The sequence below is a fragment of the Lynx canadensis genome, chromosome B1, assembly GCF_007474595.2.
Source record: "Lynx canadensis isolate LIC74 chromosome B1, mLynCan4.pri.v2, whole genome shotgun sequence".
Taxonomy (NCBI): Eukaryota; Metazoa; Chordata; class Mammalia; order Carnivora; family Felidae; genus Lynx; species Lynx canadensis.
Window position 1 is genome coordinate 161,106,058 of NC_044306.2, and position 24,442 is coordinate 161,130,499.

The window sequence follows — 24,442 nt, forward strand, 5'->3', positions numbered from 1 at the left end:
AATTGTCTGGAGATCCTAGTTGAGTCAAAGGATTGGTTAGGCATGACTGAGTGACCTAGAAAGAGGTGTGAGTAGCATGCTAGAAGCTGAGGTTTTTGGAGGTAATAAGATCTACAGCAGTGTTTTCAAGCTATAGGTTGAGTCCCATTAGTAGGTCAGTTTGGTGGATCAGTTTCTAAATTAGCACTTTAAATCCGCTACACATTAGAATCATCTAGAGAACCTAAAATTAAAAATTAAAATGCCCACACCTAATTCCCAGAGATTCTGATTTGGACAAGTGTAGGGTTCAGAAATCAGTTTTTCATTAAAACTGTCCAGGTAACACCAATGCAGGCCTGGTCAATAACCACTGTTCCAAGATAGTGAAATTAAAAAGACTGATGATAGAATAAAAGACAGTAAATCTTCTAAGAATTGGGGAGAGGGGGAGATCAGATGTGTGGTAAGTTGTAATAAGGTGATGTGGCAGGTGGCATAGTCAATGTAGTTAAGGTTCTCAACACAGAGCATATGAAAGAAAAATGTAAACACATACACAAGCCTGTTCAATCATTTTGTACATGGATTTCAAACAGAAACTTTGACTTCATTTCTTGAACTAGAAATAAATCAAAACCATTAAAAAAAAAGTATCTCACACATTAAGTACAAGGATTTACCCAAATCCTACCATGATAAAGTTTGAATTGTTTAGAGTTAAGATTATTGCTAAAATGTAAGAAAAAACTATTTGTAAGAGAAAATAAATTGACTGGAAAGTTTAATGGAATATCTATGTCAAGCATAATTTAAAAATTTTTAAAACAAATTAAAAACATCTACAAATGGTGAGAACATTCAGTATTTTAAGATAAAACCAATTTAGGAAAATTGTAGTAATATGGTTAAGAAAATAATTATGGCAAGCTACACATTTTTAAATTATGAAAAACATTAAAAATAAAATATCTAATAAAATAGGCCTTGCTATTGCTTTGGGGGAAAAGGTGGGAATATTTTTTATTTTATTTACATATGTTTATTAAAAGATTTTCCATATGACATTGCAAATTAGTCCCATTTCTCTTGTATTTTGCTATATGAATTCACACAAAGGAGATGGAATACATAAAATTACAAATATGGTAGAAAAATAAACCACATCACACCCAAATACACAGTGAATTATTGCAAATGGCATATACCATATCCCAGACATATAAGGCATATTAGTTTTAGAAAAGAGCAATGCCACCCCCAGGTACACACAAACACACATACACAAATTCCATTGTATTAAAACCACAAGAGGAAACAAACTGTATCATAAGCAACTGGTCTTCCACTTTCTTATGTTCGTTCTTAAGTTCTTCTTTTTCAATCATAATGAAACCTACCAAGAAAAGGATTTTCTCCAAATGTGTATGGTTCAAACACGATTAGTTTTTGAATCTGACATTCTATTTTGTACTTCTGTTCTTTTATTAATGTGTGTATATATATACATATTTAGATATATCTAAATTCCTTAAAACTACAACCTTGAAAATTAATTGTAAAAAGTTGTTTTCTATTTACATGCCACAGTTCAGTGTTTACATACTATTCTGTAAGACTAACAAATTACAACATACAAGTTTAGAAGCAAAAACTGGTATTATTGAATGTATACTGGCATTTTAACAAAATCTTTTACTATATTTACCGCATATACTTTTATGGTCTGAATTTTTTTCTTAATACAGGGAGGAATTTTATTTACTGAAAAAGTGTCCCAAATTTCTGTTCTATTGTTTTACAAAATTCTGAATGTGGCTTTTAGTTTGATTTTGATAGAATTTGTATTAAGTGAAGAGTCCATGTGATAACCAAAATAATAAAATATTGCATGTAATATATAAATGTATCTTTCCCATCACAGTTCTTCAAGTTGACAATAACAAATGATATACGGTAATTATTATTTTATCAAGACCTCTGCTATTGTGAAAATAGACCTGAATATATTACCCTTGATGATAGATAGCAAATTGGTGAACAATTAATTTTACATTTAGAAGAAAAAGTGTGACAGCACAGCATCAAGATTGATAATCCTATATGAATGTATTAAAGATATGGGTTATAAACACAGGCATGAAAACTGAAAACACTTTGAAAATAAGTATTGTAAGAATATTTATATACACATATCATGGCTCATTATGAAAAAGATTATTAAAGCATAATGTGAACAATACATTATATTAATTCACAGTATAAACACACACTTTGAGGAGCAATTTAAGTGAGGAATAATATAAGTATAGATATAACATTAGTTAGCACTATTAATACATATTTTGTTCTGTCATATATATAAAAATATACACATAGATATGGCTCTTTTAAACCAAAATTTTTATATAAATATTCACTGATTTAAATAAAAGTTGACAGAGGTAGAATTTGTGTCAATGTTCATGATTTTCAAGAACAAGTACTTCAAATATTTCATTACTGTTCTGTCCTTTAAAAAATCCACAGAGGTAACTCATTGAAAGCCACCATTCTGAAAAAGGGGGGACAGGAAAGGGGAGTTAAGAGAAAAACGATAAACAAAAATTACTTGGTAAATTCACAAAAAACTAAGAGACTGTTTTCAGTTTTAACCAAAATTATAATCTCTAATAAAGCCTTTGCCCATAATCAAGTTATAGTTAACAGCTCTATACTTCAAAATATATTCCCCTCAGACCACCCAAGCACATCAAAGTATATGAGGACTAAATGAATGATACAGAGTGAAAAGAAAGGGGTAACACAGGATGTTAACTGAGAAAAATTATTCAAAATGAGGAATAATATGATGTCTAAGTTAATGTATAAGTACTGTAAATTGTGTCTGAGTCTTAAAACAGCATATTATGGACAAATATTTTTTACCTTATGTGCTATCTAATCACCACCCCAATTAAAACACACACACACACACACACACACACACACACACACACACTAAAATATGAAAAATTCCACAATGGAAACATGTGATGAACTGATAACTATTTTATTTATTTAAATAAAAAAAAATTTTAATGTTTATTTTTGAGACAGAGAGAGACAGCACAAGCTGGGGAAAGGCAGAGAGAGAGGAGACACAGAATCTCAAGCAGGCTCCAGGCTCTGAGCTGTCAGCCCAGAGTCCCATGCGGGGCTCAAACCCATGAACTGTGAGATCATGACCTGAGCCAAAGTTGGACGCTCAACCGACTGAGCCACCCAGGCACCTGATAACTATTTTAAAATGGCATTTTTGAGGAGCACGTGGCTGGATCCATTTAGTGGAGCATGTGATTCTTGATCTCGGGGTCCTGGTTTCAAGCCCCACATTGGGCATAGTGATTACTTAAAAAATAAAACAAAAAATAAATCATCTCTTGTAAAATTCCAAATGTAAATACTATCTCCTGGCAGAAGGAAAGAAAAGGAGAAAGGAAAAAAAAAAAAAAGAAAAATAAAAAGAATAAAATGGCATTTTGAAAATACTTTTAATGATTAGATGCTCTCAACAATTTATTAAGGGGAAAAACCCCAAAGAACAGAACAAAACAAAATATAAGATAGGATAAAAAATTATTTTGAGTATGATCTCTATTACAATTATATATGTATGTCTATGAATGTGTGTGTATATTTATTACAAATCAAACAAGAAGGAAGTATATACCAAAATGCTAATTGATATTTTCTCTGGGTTATAGGATTAAAAGTGATTTTGACTTGAACATACATTTTCACAACAGCCAAGAGATAGGAGGAACCCAAGTATCTACCAACTCATAAATGGTATATTCATACAGTGGAATATTGTTTAGCACCAAAAAAGAAAGAAATTCTGACACATGCTCCAATATGGATGAACCCTGAAAGCACTGTAAGTCACAAGGACAAACACTATATAGTTCCAATTATATGAGTTAAACAGAGTAGTCAAATTCACAGAGACAGAAATTGTAATGGCAGTTGCCAGGAGCTGTGGGGAGGGGAGACTGGGAGTTAATGTTTATTTCATGGGTAGAGTTTCAGTTGAGGAAGATAAAAAAGTTCTAGAGATGGATGAAGGACATTATTTTTTCACAATAATGTGAATGTACTAATTGTCAGAGAAATGTGGACTTAAAAATAGTTAGAATGATAAATTTGATGTTATGTATATTTTACCACAATAAAAAAAAACGTTTAAAAAACTGATTTGGGGGGGCACCTGGGTGGCTCAGTCGGTTAAGCGTCTGACTTCGGCTCAGGTCATGATCTCGCAGTCAGTGAGTTCGGGTCCCGCGTTGGGCTCTGTGCTGACAGCTCAGAGCCTGGATGAAGCCTGTTTCAGATTCTGTGTCTCCCTCTCTCTCTGTTCCTCCCCCACTCATGCTCTCTCTCTCTCTCTCTCTCTCTCTCTCTCTCTCAAAGATGAATAAAGGTTAAAAAAAATTTTTTTTTAAAAGTAATTTTGGTGTCCTTCTTTATATTTTTATATTTTATGTTTTCTCGCTGAGGATGTACTAGTTAAACACAGAATTACTATATGACCCAGAAACTCTACTCTTAGTTACTCCCAGAAGATTTGAAAACAGGTACTTGAACACCAATGTTCATAGCAGCATTATTCACAATAGCTAGAAGGTGAAAACGACCCAGGTGTCCATCAACTGATGAGCGGACAAACAAAATGTGGCATAAACACACAAAGGAGTATTATTCAAGCATAAAAAAAGAAACAAATTGTTTCAACACATGAGTCCTGAAAACATTATGCTAAGTAAAACGAGCCTGACACAAAAGGACAAATATAGTATGATTTCACTTATATGAAAAGCTAGAATGGGCAAGAGACAGAAAAGTAGATTAGAGACTTTCAGGGCCTGGGGAGGTAGACAGGGGACTGAAGAATTATGGCCTAAAGGATATAGAGTTTCTGTCTGGAGTGATGAAAAAATTTTGGAAATAGTGGTTTTGGTTGTACAACATTATGAATTTAATGCCACTGAGTTGCACACTTTAAAAACAGTTAAGATAGCAAAGTTCATGTTACATATATTTTATCACAATTAAAAAGTGTTCTAATTTGGGGGGTCTGGCTGGCTCACTTGGTGGAGCATGTGACTGTTGATCTCAGGGTTGTGAGTTTGAGCTGCATGTTGGACATAGAGATTATTTTTAAAAAAATGTTTAAAACAAACAAAACAGAAAGTTTTCTAAATAATCACAGCTTTAGAGATTGCTAAATCCAGCATGTTCTAAATCAGTGGTTCTGAAAGTATAATATGGGTATCTCTGGAGTCTCCAAGACCTTTTTTGAGCATCTATAAGGTAAAGCCTATTTTCATAAAACCAAAGAATTATTTGTTTTTTTCACTCTTATTCTCTCACAGGTACACAGCAGAGTTTTCCAGAGGCTACATAGTGTGAAAAGCCAGGTAGTAAATATTTTAGATTTGTGGGCCATGGGGTCTCTGTCACAACTACTCAATTCCACCTCTGTAGGAAAGCAGTCTTAGACAATGTGTAAACAAACAGGTGTGGCTATGCTAGATTTACAAAAATAGGCAGTGGAGTGGATTTGGCCCACAGACTTTAGTTTACCAATCTCTGGTCTAAAATGCAGCTGTGAATCCAGTATGAGAAAATGTATGTGTCACAACTGTTACAAGGCTTTATAACGAGAAGCTGAACCTCCATCTAATCACATTCAAATTAATGCAGCAGCTTAGAAGTTGTGAGGACACAGTGATTGTAGCCAGCACTGAGAAGTAGTCCTCAAAGTGAAAGAGGAAAATGCATGTTTTAGTCAAACAAACACACACAAAAGAAAAGTACAGCAATCAGGACTCATTTAAACCTACGCCCTACAAATACCAATAAAACCTGGCAGATCAGTATGTCAAAACACACTACATAATTAATGTTCATAATGAGAATTCTGAGTCATTGAGGAAATGCTTAATTATCTTCTATATGCTTCTACTTAAAATAAGGCAAAGAAATGCATATTTTTAAAAAAAGAATGACTTTACTATTTCTGTCAGCAAGCCTGCATTTTGCGGTCAACCTACCTTTCAAGCCCTGGTCCTGCAGGACTTCTTTCCCATTCATTCCCATCTCCAATGAATCAGCACATCCCTTTGACCCTTCTTCTGTTAAATGTATCCTACCTCTTTACAACCACTTTGCTCTGTCTACTCAAGCTTGAACATATGCATGTCCAGTGACCCAACAACTTCACTCCTACGTGTATACTCAAAAGAAATGCACACATCTGGTCACCAACACACAGGTACTAGAATAGAATGTTCATCGTTAACTCTACAATAGCCCAAACTGGAAATTACCAAATGCCCATCAACAATAAAATGGGTAAATGGACTGTGGGGAGTTCATGCAATGTAATACTATGCAGCAACAAGACTGAACAACCTACAAGAACACACACCAGTATGAATGAATCTCACAGATGTACTGTGGAGGAAAACAAGCCAGAAATGTAAGATTTCGTTTAAAAAGTGTCCAAAAACAGGCAAAAGAAATCTATGTTTTTAATAGGCAGAATAGTTACTTCTGGAGTAGGGCTTATAAGCAGGAGAGAGCCCAAGAGGGATGTGTTTTGTTTCTTGATCTGGGTGTAGGTTATTCACAGGTGTATTCAGTTTGTGAAACTCACTGAGCTGTATGCTAGGATATGGCACTTTTCTATATATATGTCATTTGTTTTTAAAATTTGTCCTAGCTTTCAACATTATTCCACAGATCCTGAACTGAATATACTGTTCCTCTCATAGCTCTTTCTGGTCTCTGCCTCTCATTTCTATCTTCCCCAATATGGCCCAAATATAGTTATGAAGTTAATCCACCATCTTAATCCCTCCCTTGTACCCATATTATACACAGAAGCACCTTTAACGGCTCCCCTTGACTTACAGAGATAAGACTACAACCTCTAGTTGAGCCTCACATTCAATATACCCTCTGTGTCCCACCCTGCCTGCCATGCCTTTCTCCCTCATTATTCCCCGACAACCTGCCATTCCTGTTAGATTGAGTCTACTGTGTCATGTGCATTCCCATTTGTACACTGCTGTCTATACTTTTACCACCTGTTATTTGTATGTTGAATTTGGCACTTCATCAAGTGCTACTGTGTGATATCTCATCCTGTCATTTAATATTTTGTTGTGGATGCCTTTTCTTCTTTAATTGAGGTATAATCTACATACATTAAAATGTGTGGACTGTTAATGTTCAGGTCAATGAGTTTTTACAATTGTATATACCCGTGCAGCCATCACCAAGACGCAGAACCCTTCATTACTTCACAAAATTGCCCTGATCACCTTTGTAGGCAATCTCCCCTCCCTCCACACTGAAAACTACTTTCTGAATTTTTATAATTACAGATTAGTTTTGCTTGTCCTAGTGCTGCATACTTACCTTTATGATAATTAACAGCTTATATGTTCAGGAGAATGTAAAGGAGACCTCAGAGTTGAACTAAGGGGTGGTGTGGGAAGACCATGTCGACGCATCTCTTGGATTGCTCTTTCTCTGTCAGTAAAGATCAAGGAAGAGATTATACAATTAAGTGGTATACAAAATATACGATGTTGTGATTTTTACTGATTAAGTAATTTCTCCTCAATTAACTAATGAGTATTTCTACTAAATTTAAATCCAATGTCCTTATAATTTTAAGTAGTGAGTAAAAGATTTCAATTAAAGGAATATGTACTATAAGAGGTTGTTCAAAGCCCCTCTGAATACAGATTTGCAAAGTTGGTTCCCACCTCTGCCCCTTCCTTTCCCACCTCTTCTTGAACATAAATCTAGCTTCTTCCTTCTTCCTAAAACTCCCAATGTCAGAAGTGAAATAACCCTTTTCTCTACTACACCCTCCTCCCCTGTGTCTGGGTCAGCTCCACAAAGCATGGTGACTGTGTTTCTACTTCTTTTGTGGGCTATTCAGGGTCTCTGGCCTAGACTTTCTGCATTATATTCCTCAGTATCCAAGATTTCTACTTAGTTGGGTATTTCACAAACTATTTTTTCATTATGATCCCCCTTAAAGAAACTTTTTAAGATATTCCCTCCCCCCAAATTATCCACTCTTCCCAATGAAATTTTAACATATAGATATGTTATTTATGTACTGAGGTCCTCTGGCAGGTTACGAGTCATTGTAATACCTAAAGTTTTTTTGCCACTCCCTCAACCCCCAAGAACCAATATTGTTCCCTGGGGTGGCGATAATGGCACTTTAAGAATGCATAGCCTAGTTGGATGATAAGGAAAAGGAGATGTCCTGTTGGCCTACGTTTCTTCGGGGACCAGGAACAAGGGAAAAAGAGGAATTAAGGGGGTCTTATAGCCTTAGGCAGTAGGACCCCCCTTGGACTGAAGAGAATTTAAGTTATCATTAAGAAATAGAAATCATGTATGTACAGTTTAGCACACTGAGAAACGAAATCTTCTCAATTACGAGAAATTAGTAACATTGATTTTATGTATTGATGCTTTTCTTCATTTCTCAGGCTTCCTTTCTCTTTGAAATCATAAATATTGATTTCCTAGCAAATTTTGTCTATACTACAAATGGCATATCTTTCAAAAGTTTTGATGCAAATAGAAAATAAGAGAAATAAAAAAACTGACCCGATAAGCAGCAATTTGACCACTATTTGAGTATGAAATCTCAGGAATATTTATGTCTATGGTATTAATAGAGCAAGAAAGAGTAATGAAAGAAAAGTAACTTGACAACTGATTTGCAAATTAGACTTCAATTTTAGCTGTGAAAGCAAGTTTCATCCCTGTTTGTGGCACTTGGAGATTAAGGTTTTCAATATACAAAGCAAATTAACTGAAATAAAAGTGAGTATGAAAATTAGAAAACTACTAAGCGGTAGGGAATATACTGTATATAAGAGCATGGGGTTTAAAATTAAACAGATCTGTTTTTATTTCAAAATTTTATTTATCTTTTTAATTCACATTTAGTTAACATAAAATGCTTTGTTAGTTTCAGGTGTATAAGATATATTTTGATTTTAGTTTTGGCTCTGCCATTTATTATTTGTGTGACTTCAGTTTCCTGTAATATATGCATAATAATAGATTATTAGTAGCATTAATCAGATATGTATGTGGTATCTGGCACATACTTATCAATTGCTCTTATGATCATCATCACTTTTGTGATGATCTGTATTTGGAGTTTCCTATTGGACCACATTGTGCTTTTTTTTTAATTTTTATTTTTTTAATGTTTATTTATTTCTGAGACAGAGAGAGACAGAGCATGAGTAGGGGAGGGGCAGAAAGAGAGGGAGACACAGAATCAGAAGCAGGCTCCAGGCTCTGAGCTGTCAGCACAGAGCCCGACGTGGGGCTTGAACTCACAGACCGTGAGATCATGCACCCGGGCTGAAGTCGGACGCTTAACAGACTGAGCCACCCAGGCGCCCCATTTTTAAATTTTTTTTCAAAGTTTATTTACTCGAGAGAGAGAGAGAGAGAGAGAGAGCGCGCACGGGCAGGGGAGGGACAGAGAGAGAGGGAGACACAGAATCCGAAGCAGGCTCCAGGCTCTGAGCTGTCAGTGCAGAGCCCGATGCGGGGCTCGAACCCACAAACTGCAAGATCACAACCTCAGCCGGAGTCAGATACTTAACCGACTGAGCCACCCAGCAACTCCAGTTTGGGGTCTTGTAGCATCCTTACTCACCTGTTGATTCCCTATTATATTCTTTCAAATAATGCCCTGATTTTGCCCTGAGAAATGCTATAGAAAACATGTAGACAATATTTGCTACTTTATTTACTGTAAGGATATTATCTCCCACAACACTTTTGACTTTTTAGGAAGAAATATCAGAAGAAGTTTATTTATTTATTTTTTTAATTTTTTTTTTTAACGTTTACTTATTTTTGAGACAGGGACAGAGCATGAACAGGGGAGGGTCAGAGAGAGGGAGATATGAAGCAGGCTATTCACAGAATATGAAGCAGGCTCCAGGCTCTGAGCTGTCAGCACAGAGCACGACGCAGGGCTAGAACTCACGGACCACAAGATCATGACCTGAGCCGAAGTCGGCTGCCTAACCGACTGAGCCACCCAGGCGCCCCAGAAGAAGTTTATTTTTGTATGAACACTGAAAGAAAGTTGGCTATTTTTAAGTCCTATTAAATCTTTTTTGGGACAGGGAATAAATAAAAACACTGTCCAATGCTCAAATCTTTTTCTTACCGTTCATATCTTTCAGTTGAAATCTGCCTTTTCATAGAATCATGATCGGTTTGTAACTGTGTCACTTTAGCCCGAAGCATGGTGTTTTCCCGGCCTAGACTAGTTCTTAAAAATAAAATTTAAAAATAAATAAATAAATAACAAATATGTTGTTTTGTAGAGTCTAGTGCTATGGAGTTTTGTTTTTGCTAGTAATAAATACAAATGGAGGTGATAATTAGGACAAGAAAAGAAAAGAACAAGTCTTTTTAACACTACTTTTCTCAACTTCAGGAGCTTCTATCACTAAGTTTTCTTTTGTTCATTCATTCATTCATCTTATTTATTTAACAAACAGTTAAACTAAACTTCCAGTATGTGCTAGGCACTGTAGCAATGCTGGAAATACAAATTTGAATAAGACATGAACTATAACATCAAGATGTAAAGTATCTTCATTGGCTCTTTCTGGACTCTTGCCTCAGAAAGACAAATATTATTAACTTCTTTTAAAACAACTATTCTACTTGTACTATGTACTCCAGATTTTCTCCCCTCTTCCATCAAATATGTCCAAATCTGCCCGTCTAATAGACACTATCATCAATCTCCTAAAAGGTAATTAATCACTAAACTTATGTGAGTCAAACTACATGCAATTTTGATGTCTTTTTCTAGTCCATACAGTAAAAGACACAGATGGCTTTCCCCATCCTGAAATGCTCTCCCCTTTGCTGACTCCTGTTTGTTCACAACTCAACTACAGGCATTTTTCTAAAGTTCACTCATTCACTTCCATGGGTACCATCTCTGTGGTGAAGATACACAAATCTGTATCTCCAAACACAATGTATCTCCTTAAACTAAACCCCCAAATTCCTAAAAGCAGCCACAATGTAAGTAAAATATTTTGGTTTTGTACCACCGTACACACTCCCATCCCCTTCTCTCGCCAAAAATTATTTTTGACAAGCGATTTTCTTTAAACAGGTTGATTTATGCCACTTACAATTTGCTTTCTGAAAGGGTTAACTTCTCTTTAAGTAGCTGAATTTCTGTATCCTTCTCGTGGGAGGTTAAATGCGAATGAAATTCTTTATCTCTATTTGTAGCCAACAATGATTCAAGGCTTTTAATTGTATGTCTCTCACTTGCCAGTTGTTTTTTGAACAGGTCTGCTTCTGATTTTACATTTTCTAATTCCACCACAACCTACAGGGAAAACAAAGTAAGATTACTTCAGTACAATTTGAGACTCACTCTAAAAAATTATTTGTAGAGCTATATACACTTATCAGTTGCTTTATTTTGGGTACCAGTTAAAGATTTTGAACCATTTCTTTAAGTGTAAGAAAGTCATCTTATTTTCAAAATAATTTTTGCTTATTTGGTATAAGACCTATTCCTATGAGTTTCACTCATACTTCCTTGCCAAGAGAGGGTCATTAACATAAAATCCTAAAATGTGGCCATCCTATCAGAAAGGAAGCCCTTCTGATCTATTATGTGTACTCTGACCAAACAGTCAAGCCAGCACTGGAGCTTCTCAGTAGCTGAAAATAAAGATACTATTAAATGAATGAAAACTGAAAACATCTGTATTTGAAAACATGCACTGGGATGTTTAAAGTAATGCTCAGTTTGAGAATGGGAAGTTCCAGGTAACTAGACTTTGAAAATTAAGTAAGATTTAAATGCCTTGAGATTTTATCAGAAAGACTACTCTATTTAGGAAATAATGAACTGCTCAGTCCTTCATTTAAATCTTACCTTCAAACAGAGAAAGAATATACTGGGATATGTTCCTATTGTATAATAACAACACTCCTATTTTCCTAAATATCCATCTATTCCAAAACAGAAAGCACCTAATTTCATCACTATGCTTCCTAGAAAAATCTTGGCAAAGAATCTAGTTTTCAAAATCCTGTAGTCAAAAGTAACTCCTTAAAGGGAAACAAACTTTATCAAAAGTGCTTGATAAAATAAAACAATGAGAGTAAGGCTCAATAAAATAATGTGCTACAATGAAGTCTTTTAAGTCCTTACCCTCTCAAACTCCAGGTTTTTGGAATTCAGTTGTTGGGTCATAAGATCTTTGCCTGAATCCAGCTTAATGCAAAGTTCTCTAAGAGACGACAAATCATTCAACGCTGCTGCTTTTGCATCTTCTTGGTGTCTCAGCTCTTCTTCTAATCTAGACATGGCTTTTGCCATTGATGAGATCTGAGACTCATAAGCATGATGTGCATTTATGTGCTGAGAATAGAAAAAGAAACCGGTAAAAAGTTAAAGTAACCCAGTAATTTTAAAGGCTTGAATCTGTGCAGCCATGACCTCACTTTAAAAAAAAATAGTAGAGCCAAGTTTTGCACATTTTAAGATACTCTGAGGGAGCTGCCGGCTATTTAAAGATGGCCTATTTAATGCTTAACCCAATGAATTGTATATAACTACTAACCACGGTAACTAGGTACCTCACGTATATATTTGGAAGATGCAAAGATAAAAATCATTGTTTTAGGGTAAAAAGGGAATCTTGGGAGTTAGATTAAATTTACCTTTATAAATTGTTATAATGCCTTTTCAAGAAAAAGCAACATATTTACTTCTCACTCCTCAGTTGTCTTTAAATTCTAAATTGCAAAATGGAGGAGCGCCTGGGTGTTTCAGTCAGTTTGGTGTCCAACTCTTGATTTTCGCTCAGGTCATGATCTTGCAGTTTGTGAATTTGAACCCCAAGTCAGGCTCTGCACTGACAGCATGCAGAAGGAGACTGCTTTGGATTCTCTGCCTCCCTCTCTCTCTCTGCCCCCTCCCTACTCAAGTACATGCTTGCTCTCTCTCTCTCTCTCTCTCTCTCTCTCTCTCCCTCCCTCCCTCAAAAATAAATAGCTGGGAGGGAGGTAAGTGGGGGGGGGATGGAATAAATGGGTGATTGGCATTAAGGAGGGCACTTTTTTTGCAATGAGCACTGGGTGTCATATGTAAGAGATGAATCACTGGGTTCTATTCCTGAAGCCAAGACTACACTGTATGTTAACCAACTTGAATTTAAATAAAAAAATAAAAAGTAAAAACAAAATTTTTATTAATAAATTTCAAAATGGAGTTTGTTTTAAAACTGAATACCTGAAGTTCTATTTAAATTTAATTTAACCTAATAGTAATCCACAACTTTATAAGATTTTAATAACTGAAATAATGAACAAAGTTTGAAACACTGATAAAACTCTCTTTCTAGAATAATCCACATTTTAAGTTCCACACAATTTAAATTGTGAGTGATAAATACAAACTGACATAAATTCTAGTCTAGAGTTTAATAAGAATTCCACACTTGAAAAATAAAATGATTTTAATAGGTATTAACAAAATAAATTGACATTAAAAATCTAACTGTGCAGAAAAGTACATATTTGGATTTTCTAAATTAATGAATTAAAAATCAGAGTTCCCTAAAACTAAATATAAATAGGTAAAAGTCAGTTTTACATACCACAAAAGAACACGAACAATGACAGACAAAAAAATTAAAGAATAGTTTCTTCCGAGAATTTTGAAAGCTGAAAAGCATTCCTCTAGTTATACTCTTGATAGGAAAACTTCTAGAGACAGGGTGCCAGTTTCATAGGACTGCTGTAACCAATTACTACAAATTACTGGGTGGTTTAAAACAAACAAAATTTATCCTGTCACAATTCTGGAGGTTACAAGTCTGAAATTTAGATGTTTGCAGAACCTAGAGGTTCTGAGAGAGAATCTGTTCCAGGTCTCCCTCCCAACTCCTGGTGGTTGCTAGCAATCCTTAATGTTCTTGCCCTGTAGACACTTCACTCCAGTCTCTGCCTCTGTCTTCATCTGGTATTCTCCCCTGTATCTTCTGTGTCCAGATTTCTCTTACAAAAGACACCAGTCATTGAGCTATGGCCTGCCCTAGTCCAGTATGACCTCATCTTAACCTGATTATAACTGTAAGAACCCTATTTCCAAATAAGATCACCTTCACAGGTGCTGGAGATTAGGATTTCAACAAAACTTTTTGAGGTCCATAATTCTATCTATCCTTTAGCTCCCCAAAATTCATGTCCTTCTTATGTGCAAAATACATTCATTCCATCCCAACACATTCTAGCATCAATTCTAAGTCCAAAATCTCATCTAAGCATCATCTAAATCAGATACGGGTAAGACTCTGGCTATGGCCCATCTGGGGACAAAACCACTCTCCCTCCCCAGATCTGTGAGCTAGCAAACAGGTTATCTGCTTACAAAAACAATGGGGAAACAGGCATAGAATAGACATGCCTACTCTGAAAGGGAGAAAATAGAAGGAATGAAGGGGTTACTAATCCAAAGCAAGTTTGCAACTAAGCAAGGAAAATTCCATTTGATTTTAAGGCCTAAGAATAATTATCTATGCCACGATAGTCTACGTTTTGGGCCTGCTAGTGTGGCCCCACCTTCTCAGCCCTCAGCAACAGCCCCACCCTCTTGGCCCTCAGTGGCAGGGGCCCTGCACTCTGGGACCAAGGAGGCAGTAGCCTCACCCCCTGGGGCTGTACCCTCTGTGCCTGTGGTGGCAACAGTAGCCTCATCAGAATCTGAGCTGCCCATGGCAGCCCTGCTCATCACTGAGTTACCTTCAGAGCCATTCCTCCCTTTTCTCAAAGGAGAACACTATTTGTAGCCAAGTAACTCTGCTAGCCTGTTTCCTGCTAGTAGGATCCGAGACATTCAGCCTTCTTTCATTTCATCCTATTTCTGTCCCCATCAATACAAGTTGGCAGTGTTTCTACAGAGATGACTGACTGCATTCATGAGCCACATACCAAATCTGTTCACCAAGAGGTTGTGTGTGAAGCCACACACTTGGCTCTGTCTCCAAAGCACATTATCTGCATAGGCTAAGAATTTTCCAAATCATCAAGACCTGATTCTATTTTACCCCCTAAATTTTAAGTCTAGTATACTTAACATTCACTGTTATATTAGTTTCAGATGTACAATATTGACCCAACAATTCTCTATATTACTCAGTGCTCATCATGGTAAGTGATACTCTTAATCCTCTTCACCTATTTCACCCCTCTCCCTACCCACTTCCCTTCTGGTGATCATCAGTTTGTTCTCCATAGTTAGGAGTCTGTTTTTTGGGGAAAAAAAAAAAAAAGAAAAAAGAAAAAAAGATCTGTTTTTTGGTTCCTTTTTTTGTTGTTGTTCATTTGTTTTGTTTCCTAAATTCCACTTTTGAGTAAAATCATATGGTATTTGTCTTTCTCTGACTTATTTCACTTAGCATTATACCCTCTAGATCCATCCATATTGTTGCAAATGCCAAGATTTCATCTTTTTTATGGCTGAGTAATATTTCAGTGTGTGTGTGTGTGTGTGTGTGTGTGTATATACACATTGTATATATATATGTATATACATACAACATATCTTTATCCGTTCATTTATCAATGGAAAATTGGGCTGCTTCCCTAGTTTGACTATTGTAAATAATGCTGCAAGAATCAAAGGGGCAAATATACCTTTTTGAATTAGTGTTTTTGTATTCTTGGGGTAAACATCCAATAGTGAGACTACTGGATCAGATGGTAATTCTATTTTTAACTTTTTGAGGAACCTCCATACAGTTTTCCACAGTGACTACACTAAAATTTTACATTCCCACCAACAGTATATATAGATTCCTTTTTCTCCACATCCACACCAATGCCTGCTGTTTCTTGTGTTTTTGATTTTAGCCATTCTGACAGTTGTGAGGTGGTATTTCACTATGGTTTTGATTTGCATTTCCCTGATGATTAGTGACATTGAGCATCTTTTCATGTGTCTGTTGGCCATCTGGATGTCTTCTCTGGAGAAACATCTGTTCATGTCTTCTGCCCATTTTTAAATTAGATTGTTTTTTTGGTATTAAGTTCTTTATACATTTTGTATACTAACCCTTTATCAGATACATCATTTGCAAGTATCTTCTCCATTCAGCAGGTTGTATTTTTTTTTTTAAAGTAAATGTGGGTGGGGCTTGAACTCACGACACCAAGATCAAGAGTCACATGCTCTACCAACTGAGCCAGCCAGATGCCCCTGGTAGGTTGTCTTTTAGTTTTGTTGGTTATTTCCTTTGCTGTGCAAAAGATTTTTATTTTGGAGTAGTCCTAATAGCTTATTTTTGCTTTTGTTTCCCTTGCCTCAGGAGACATATCTTGAAAAATGTTGCTATGGCCGATGTCAGAGAAATTATTGCCTGTGCTCACTCCAGGATTTTTATGGTATCAGGTCCCACATTTAGGTCTTTAATCCATTTTGAGTTTATGTTTGTGTATATGGTATAAGAAAGTGGCTCAGTTTCATTCTTTTGCATATAGCTGTCCAGTTGTCTTAGCTCCATTTGCTGAAGAGACACGTTTTTCCCACTGCATATTCTGGCTTCCTTTGTTGCAGAGTCATTGACTCTACAATTGTGGACTCATTTCTGGGCTCTCTATTCTGTTCTTTTCATCTATGTGTCTATTTTTTTGTGCCAGTATTATACTGTTTTGATTACTATAGCTTTGTAATATATCTTGAAATCTGGGATTGTGATACCTCCAGTTTTGTTCTTCTTTTTCAAGACTACTTTGGGTATCTGCAGTCTTTTGTGGTTCCATACAAATTTTAGGATTATCTGTTCTAGTGCTGTAAAAAATGCTGTTGGCATTTTGATAAGACCTAGTTCCTTTTGTCCTTGGCAGTTCCTTTATCAATTCATCTCTGTCCATTTTACTATAAGCAGCAAGAAGAAACCAGGCTACACCTTCCACACTTTGCTTAGAAATTTCCTCAGCTGAATATCCAAGTTCATCACTTATGTATGTTATACTTTCCTTCCAAGAGTAGACCATAATTCAGTCAAGTTCTCTGCCATTTTATAACAAGGATCACCATTCTTTCAGTGTCTAATAACATGTTCCTCAATTGCATCTGAGACTTCATTAGAAGAAACACTAAGATTTCTGGAAAAATTCTGTTCTTGAAAATTTATGCATTTTGTAAATAACGTAAGTTTTCTCTACACTCTCCTTTTTTCTGAGCCCTTACTAGAATCCCCTGTAATAAGCATCTACCAACAAGCTTTTCAAAGCAATCTAGGTTTTTTCTCTCAAGCACCTCAAAACTCTCCCAGCCTTTGTCCATTACCAAATTCCAAAACCACTTTCACATTTTTTATGTTTGTCATAGTTTGTTACAATTTTCCTCATGGAAAAAGGTATGGCAAGTCCTGAAAGCAATCAAACATAAAAATGATCTTGCTTTCGCAATTCCACTTCTAGGTATATCCTTAATAACAGAAAGAATTTGAAGAGATATTGTACATCCACGTTCATAGCAGTATTCCTGGTAGCCAAAGATGAAAACAAATTAAATGTCCATCGACAGATGAATGGATAAACAAAATGTGATGTATATACATAATGGAATGTGTTTATTCAGCCTTAAAAAGAAATGAAATTTGGACACACGCTACAACATACATGAACCTTGAGGTTAACTGAACCTTAAGGCTAAGTGAAATAAGCCAGTCACAAAAAGACAAAATATTGTATGATTCCATTTATATGAGGTACAAAGAGTGGTCAAATTCATAGAGAAAGAAAGTAGGATGGTAGTTGCCAGGGGCTGGGATGGGGAGAGAGTAAGGGAGTAGGGGGTGAGGGATGGGAAGTTAGTATTTAATGGGGGCAGAGCTTCAGTCAGGGAAGATGAAAAAGTTCTGGAGATGGTGGTGATTTTGCATAACAATGTGAATGTACTGGGCACCTGGGTGGCTCAGTCAGTTAAGCATCCCATCTGCCTTAGGCTCAGGTCATGATCTCTGGTTCATAGGTTTGAGCCCCACATGGGGATCTGCACTGGTGGTGCAGAGTCTGCTTGGGATCCTCTCTCTCCCTCTCTCTCTCTCTCTCTCTGCTCCTTTCCCCACTTGTGCTCTCTCTCTCAAAATAAATATACTTTAAACAACAACAACAAAAACAATGTGACTGTACTAATTGCCAAAGAACTGTACTCTTAATAATGGCAAATGTGATGTCATATATATTTTACTACAGTTTAAAAAGAAATAATGGGGCTTCTAAGCAAATTATTAGAATTAATGACAAAAGATTACCACTGAACTTGATTTTATCAATGCTTAAACCTTACTTCGATAAAGTATCTTTGAATGTTATAGCTTTACTGATAATATCATCACAAGACAAATGAATACATTACCTCCTGAATTTCTTTTTCTAGTAGCTCTACCCTTTCTCGAAGGTGTCTCCTCTCCGTGTCAATAGAAAGAAGTTCCAGTCGAACTGAGCTGCTTTCTCCCTCAGCTTGATGGGCTTTGACCTCCCAGTCTTCAGCACGGTTATGAAGCATCTGAAATCTATCTAACAAATCTTGATTTTCTTTTTCCTAGTTTTAAGCATAAAAACATTGTTCCTAAATTAGTAACTGTCACCCACTGGAACACTCATATCATAAACATATACAGACATTAGAAAATTTGTTTTAATTCGGAAACATATGCTATCTATGCAGACAACATATACTAAGTAAGATCTGCAGGGAAGTATAAAAATATAGTAGATAAGATCTCAAGTATAAAAATATAGAAGATAAGCTCTCCACTCAAACCTTATTATCTAAGCGAGGAGACATACATACATACATACATACATAAGACAGAATAAACGCACATGAAAAAAATTTTTAAATGTCTTAAATCCAACTTAAATAATGTTTTCTCACCTTAGCAGCCATTAAGCTCTCCCATCGTGACACCTCAGTTATGTAATTATGAACTCTACTCTTCATTTCTTCTTTTTCTTGCACTGCTGCTTCCAATTCCAATGAGATTTCCTATAAATCAGAAAATTGAAGACAAATCTACAATGAATGTGATACCTAATGAGTTCTATTTCTATTCAAATAGCTCCTTTTGAATTGGGGGAATAAGAGTAGGAAAAAGTAAAACTGTTCCTAAGAGTTATTTTCTTACTTTTTTCCTGACTGATTTCGACTTTTTAACCAAATATTACCACTGATCTCCTGCAAGAGTTAGGACCGTGTATCTGGCATTTATACTATGGGGCTAGCTACGCTCATGGGTTGACATTTTTTAAAATTCATATATCAACAATATGCTTTATATTGAATACTGAAAGTAATTTTTTTAAAACAGGAAAATCATTCATCTTCTTGGTATAATCCTTTAATAAACCAGCAAAAACAAAGTCAATAATTTTGAGTAACTGCTATTCTAAAATATTCAATAATTTACTTAGAGATTCTCTAAGTTGCTGGAAGGAAGTATGAATAATTAAAATCTATTGTGGGTCTTTAAAACGCAACACTTTGCCTTGGGAGTGATCCTGGGGGGTGACAATAATTTCTGCCACAGAGAATCCTATGCTCCCAGCTTTAGGATTCCCAGTAACAAAGACCAAAATGGTAATGAGACCATAGTTGCATCAACTAGACACTCTGTGATATACAGCAGCTTTCTAAACTGCATTTTTAATACTCATAAATACTATTCTCCTTACAGAGTTCTTTATGTTATTGATATTTACAGCATTAAATTTTAGAAAACATATTTACAGCTTTAAAATTCAGCAAGGAATGACTGTATTATAAACAATCCATTTATACACTGGACTCCTACCTGGTTTTCTCTTGCCATTGTAGCCAAATCATCTTGTAATCTTCTGTTTTCCTTAAAAGACACTTCTTTAGATCTTCCTACTTCATCAAGTTCTTTGTGAGCTGTATCAAGCTGGCGCCGGAGGCTGCTTATTTCTCGGTCCCGACTAGTCAACGTTTCCTTTAGCTGGCTGTTACATGAAGGATATGGAAATAATAAAGAAAGCTTTTTAGAAAATTGTAAATCACTTAAAAGAAAACTGTATACTCTGAAATTAAGTACAATAAGAATACAAGAAACCACACTACATTAAGACACTGATGAATTAGGTAAAGCAGATATTTTAGATCTCTATCAATCATTAAATGGAAGTAGTAGTCATAAAATAAATTTATAATTCCATAAGTAAAAATAGAAGACTTTCAAATGTTATGAGCAAAACATAATAGATTCAATTGGCAAATACTATTTAATGTTTAAGTCCCCACTACTATGTAATATGTAAAGATATATATAATAAATACAATTAGTGATTTTTGTCTTGAAGTAGAGAGCAGACATAAAATGTAAAATTCTGTAACTGTTCAAGATAGATTATGATGTAGAACAAATTCAATACTGACTACTAAAGTAATCTAAGTTTTAATAATTAGGGTCCAAACAGGGTAATTACTGTAGAAATAAAAAGCATATAGGCATGAAAAGAATAATGAATCAGACACAACTGTTGAAATGTTGATGATGGAGGAGGGGAGAAAGTTAAAGAGGATGGCATGTTCACCCTCTTTAGCAGACTTAGATGCTGCCACCGGCAAAAACAGGAAAACTGAAGGAAATTTTCCTATGGTCTAATTACTACTTAAATAGATAAAGCTGCACTCACTGAAAATTTCTAAAAAGCATTTATCACTTACTTCATAGAAGAGTCATACTCTGAGACTGTTATCTTCATCTGAGCAATAGCTTTTTCCTGTAGAAATTATGAAAATATATGATTCTAAAACATTCATTTAGAAATCTTTCCTTGAATTTATATAACTTATGACATTTATATAAATTATGCTATAAAAGAAAGCTACAAAGTAAACATATTTGTATTTCCCAACTGTACTTCACATATTGGCATATTTCTAACCTACTCTAAGAACTTGAATTGTTTCAGGGCTCCTGGGTGGCACAGTCGGTTGGCATCCAGCTTTGGCTCAGGTCATGATCTCACGGCTCGTGAGTTCGAGCTCCGCGTCGGGCTCTGTGCTGACATCTCAGAGCCTGGAGCCTGCTTTGGATTCTGTGTCTCCCTCTCTCTCTCTGCCCCTCCCCCGCTCAAGCTCTGTCTCTGTCTCTCTCAAAAATAAACATTAAAAAAAAAACAAACTTGTTTGAATTTGCTGTAATCACATCTGATAAAATTACATTACATTCTATCAATAGAATTTTTAAAGATCCAAATTATTGGCATAAAATGAAATTTAAGCATATTAAAAGATATGGCTCTGGACCTTAGCAACCTGTATATGGGGGGTAAGAACTGCATATTTGTGAAATAGAGAATGAAATCGTTTCTGTTCAGATGCTAGATAAAGGTATTGAACAGTCACATACTTTATTAGCCAGGTTTTCCTGCAAGTTTGCAATCTTTTCGGTCTTCTCATCTACAGTCTCCTGAAGAAAGTCTTTTTCTTTATCAATAGCACCAATGGTCTTTTTCATTACATGAGCCTCTTCACTCTGTGAAGTCATCTGAAGGTGTAGTTTACCTGGAAATAAAGAGAAATGTTTGTTAGACAAAGTAAATTAGGTTTCGTGAAAACAAAATTTAAAAAACCTTACCTATTTTTTCCTCCAGTAAGTTAATTTGTGATTGGGCTGATTCAAGTTCACCTCTTTTTTTGGAAAGCCGATGCTGACAATCATCAAGTGACTGCTGTAGCTGCTCATTTACTAACCTAAAGAATCAGTGGACCAAAAAAAAAAAAAAAGTCTATCTCTGGTAAAAATATTTTTTCATTTTTTATTTTAAAGCTTTTCCAGTATAATTAACAGCATTATATTATATATTATTTCTTGCTGTCTGCCATTCTTCTTCAAAATGGTTCGTTCTACTTCCTAAAAATAATATAGTATAAAAATCAAAATAATTGTCTACACTTTTCTAGAGGCTTCCCGGTAGTTTCAAAGCTCTTCTCGGTTTCCTTGTATCAACACTCTTTCCCTTATAAAATCTATTTTCAATAGTGAAGGCAAAGGCATAGTTTTATAGTATGCTTTTATTTATTTTTTTAAACGCTGATTTATTTAAAAAAATTTTTTTTATATTTATTTTTGAGAGACAGAGTGAGACAAAGTGAGACTGGGGGAGGGGCAGAGAGAGAGGGAGACACAGGATTGGAAACAGGCTCCAGGCTCTGAGCTGTCAGCACAGAGCCTGACGCGGGGCTCAAACCCACAGACTGTGAGATCATGACCTGAGCCGAAGTCGGACGCTCAACCGACTGAGCCACCCAGGCGCCCCTGTAGTATGCTTTTATAGTATTACCTGGTACTTCTTCAAAGGATTATCCATAAATCCTGACTAGTGGGCTTTTATTTATGTTTTTTAATTCTTTTGAAGTAGGTTCCACGCCCAACATGGAGCTTGAACTCACAACCCTGAGATCAAGAGTCACATGCTCTACCAACTGAGTCAGCCAGGAGCTCCTGATCAGTGAACTTTTAATTTTGCTTTCTATTTTGACTTTTTTGGTGGGTATCAACTGGAGGTCAAACTAAACAGGGAAAGTGGACATTATACATACACACACACACACACACACACACACACACACACACGTGTATGTGTGTGTATGGAAGAGAAGATGGGTCTACCAGGTGGATGGAAAGGAACATATGCTTCATCTATCTGAGTATCAGCTTCAAAAATGTCTTCATGTCAAGGTTAAGATAAGTTTATGTGATTAAAAGGGCAGCAAGATCTCTATTAATGATTTTGAAAGTGGCATGAGGTGGCAGCTCTTTCTGCTCATGGGTCCTGTCCCTGTGCTTTAATAAAATCACTTCTGCACCAAAAAAAAAAAAAAAGTGGCATGAGGTTTGGATAATGTGGCTTTGTTTCTGTATAGTGCTTCTCATCGTGGTTTGTATTGGCTTAGCTTTAGATTGGATCTGAAGGCTTGAGCTCATGACTCTACCAGAGTATAGTGATATGGAGAATGTGACTGGCACCCTTTCCTCAGAGATAAGTCAGGTTTTTTCTGTCAGAGCAAAATAAAGTTATGTAACCGTGCAATTTCCCCAGGTTATACAAGGCAGACAAAAAAGTCTTCACAATCCCTTCCTATAACACAGTGACTGTGAGGGAAGTAGCACAATGAGCTCACAAGACAAAAGGATATTATTATAACAAAAAAATGTGAAAGTAGCTGTAGGCTTGGGATCCAAGAAAGGCCAGTGAAAGCTCTGCCTTGTAAGACTGCTAAGGGCCTCCTGTGAGGAAAGGAAAGAGGAGCTGTGACTACAGTCTGAAGGAAAGAGCAAAATGGATTAAATGCCAGATCCAGTCAGCTGAACACAAAAGGGAAACGGGTGGACTAGTAATTCTGGGTGACAGAAATCTACCATAGTGTCTGTATTTTGGAGCTGAATATAGACATGAACCAGAAGAAGAGAAGCTGGTTCATTCAGCTAGTTCTCCATAGGATATACGTAGCACTTGAGAAAAAAAAAAATGCAGCTTTCACCTTAGATAGTCCTAAAGTCTGATTAAGACCTGTAGTCAGAACAGCAGAAGGGCAAAAATGGAGATCCTCTCTGAGTCCTTAGACAGTATTCCTTAATTAATCACAGATTAATTAATTAACACAACCAGCTCTTGATCTTATTTCATTTAGTTTGTTTGATAATCATGGACCCCTTACGAACAGACTCTGGCTTCCCTTTTCCTAATTATTCCTTGGATTTCAATCCTGCTGTTTATTTTACTATATATTTTGCAATTCTCAGTATTTGTATATTAGGTCTGTGTCTTTTATCTCATCAACTTTTTTTTATTCTTCTGGGCTCTGAATTCTAGATGAATTTCTTGAGTTTGTTTTCTATTTTACTGACTCAGTTTTTGGAAATATCCATTCTACTGTTCACTACCATTTTCAGTTTTAATTTATTGATCTTTTTTCTAATCATTACTATAATTCTTTCTGATCTCAAGTTGTTATTACTTCATGATTTAGTTTACATATGCAATGTCATGTTGGCATGTGAAAATCTTTTATTGATCCTTACTGCAAATGTAATTTAGAGAGGAATATCTCCTCTGCTTCTTCAGTGATCCCCTTCTTCTAATCTTAAGTCTTTAAAAAGACTTACTGCAGCTACCCAGTCCAGAAAAAAAATTAACTTTGTTGACTTTTTATTTCCTTCAATGTTCTGTATTTTAAATTCACTAATGTCTAGCCAATGACCCAGTCTCATAAGGCAAACACATTTCTGAAGTACTGCATCTTTCTCTCATCTCATAGAATCCATTT

At 35.7% G+C, this 24,442-nt stretch overlaps 1 protein-coding gene across 4 annotated transcripts in view; it reads right to left on the reverse strand.

The window, feature by feature from the left end:
• Positions 1–621: 621 nt before the first annotated feature.
• Positions 622–24,442, reverse strand: part of CEP135 (centrosomal protein 135) — a 70,467-nt gene continuing 46,646 nt past the window's right edge. For 3 of the 4 annotated variants that reach the window (XM_030313838.1, XM_030313834.1, XM_030313835.1), the window contains 11 exons: positions 21,750–21,865; positions 21,522–21,676; positions 20,834–20,889; positions 19,941–20,109; positions 19,025–19,135; positions 18,503–18,688; positions 12,287–12,496; positions 11,247–11,449; positions 10,259–10,363; positions 7,447–7,560; positions 622–2,533 (listed from right to left, as the gene is read on the reverse strand). In XM_030313838.1, the coding sequence (XP_030169698.1) occupies positions 7,458–7,560; positions 10,259–10,363; positions 11,247–11,449; positions 12,287–12,496; positions 18,503–18,688; positions 19,025–19,135; positions 19,941–20,109; positions 20,834–20,889; positions 21,522–21,676; positions 21,750–21,865 (1,414 nt within the window). In that variant the 3' untranslated portion in view covers positions 622–2,533; positions 7,447–7,457. The remainder of the gene's footprint in view (positions 2,534–7,446; positions 7,561–10,258; positions 10,364–11,246; positions 11,450–12,286; positions 12,497–18,502; positions 18,689–19,024; positions 19,136–19,940; positions 20,110–20,833; positions 20,890–21,521; positions 21,677–21,749; positions 21,866–24,442) is intronic. The other variant, XM_030313839.1, reaches the window with a different exon arrangement.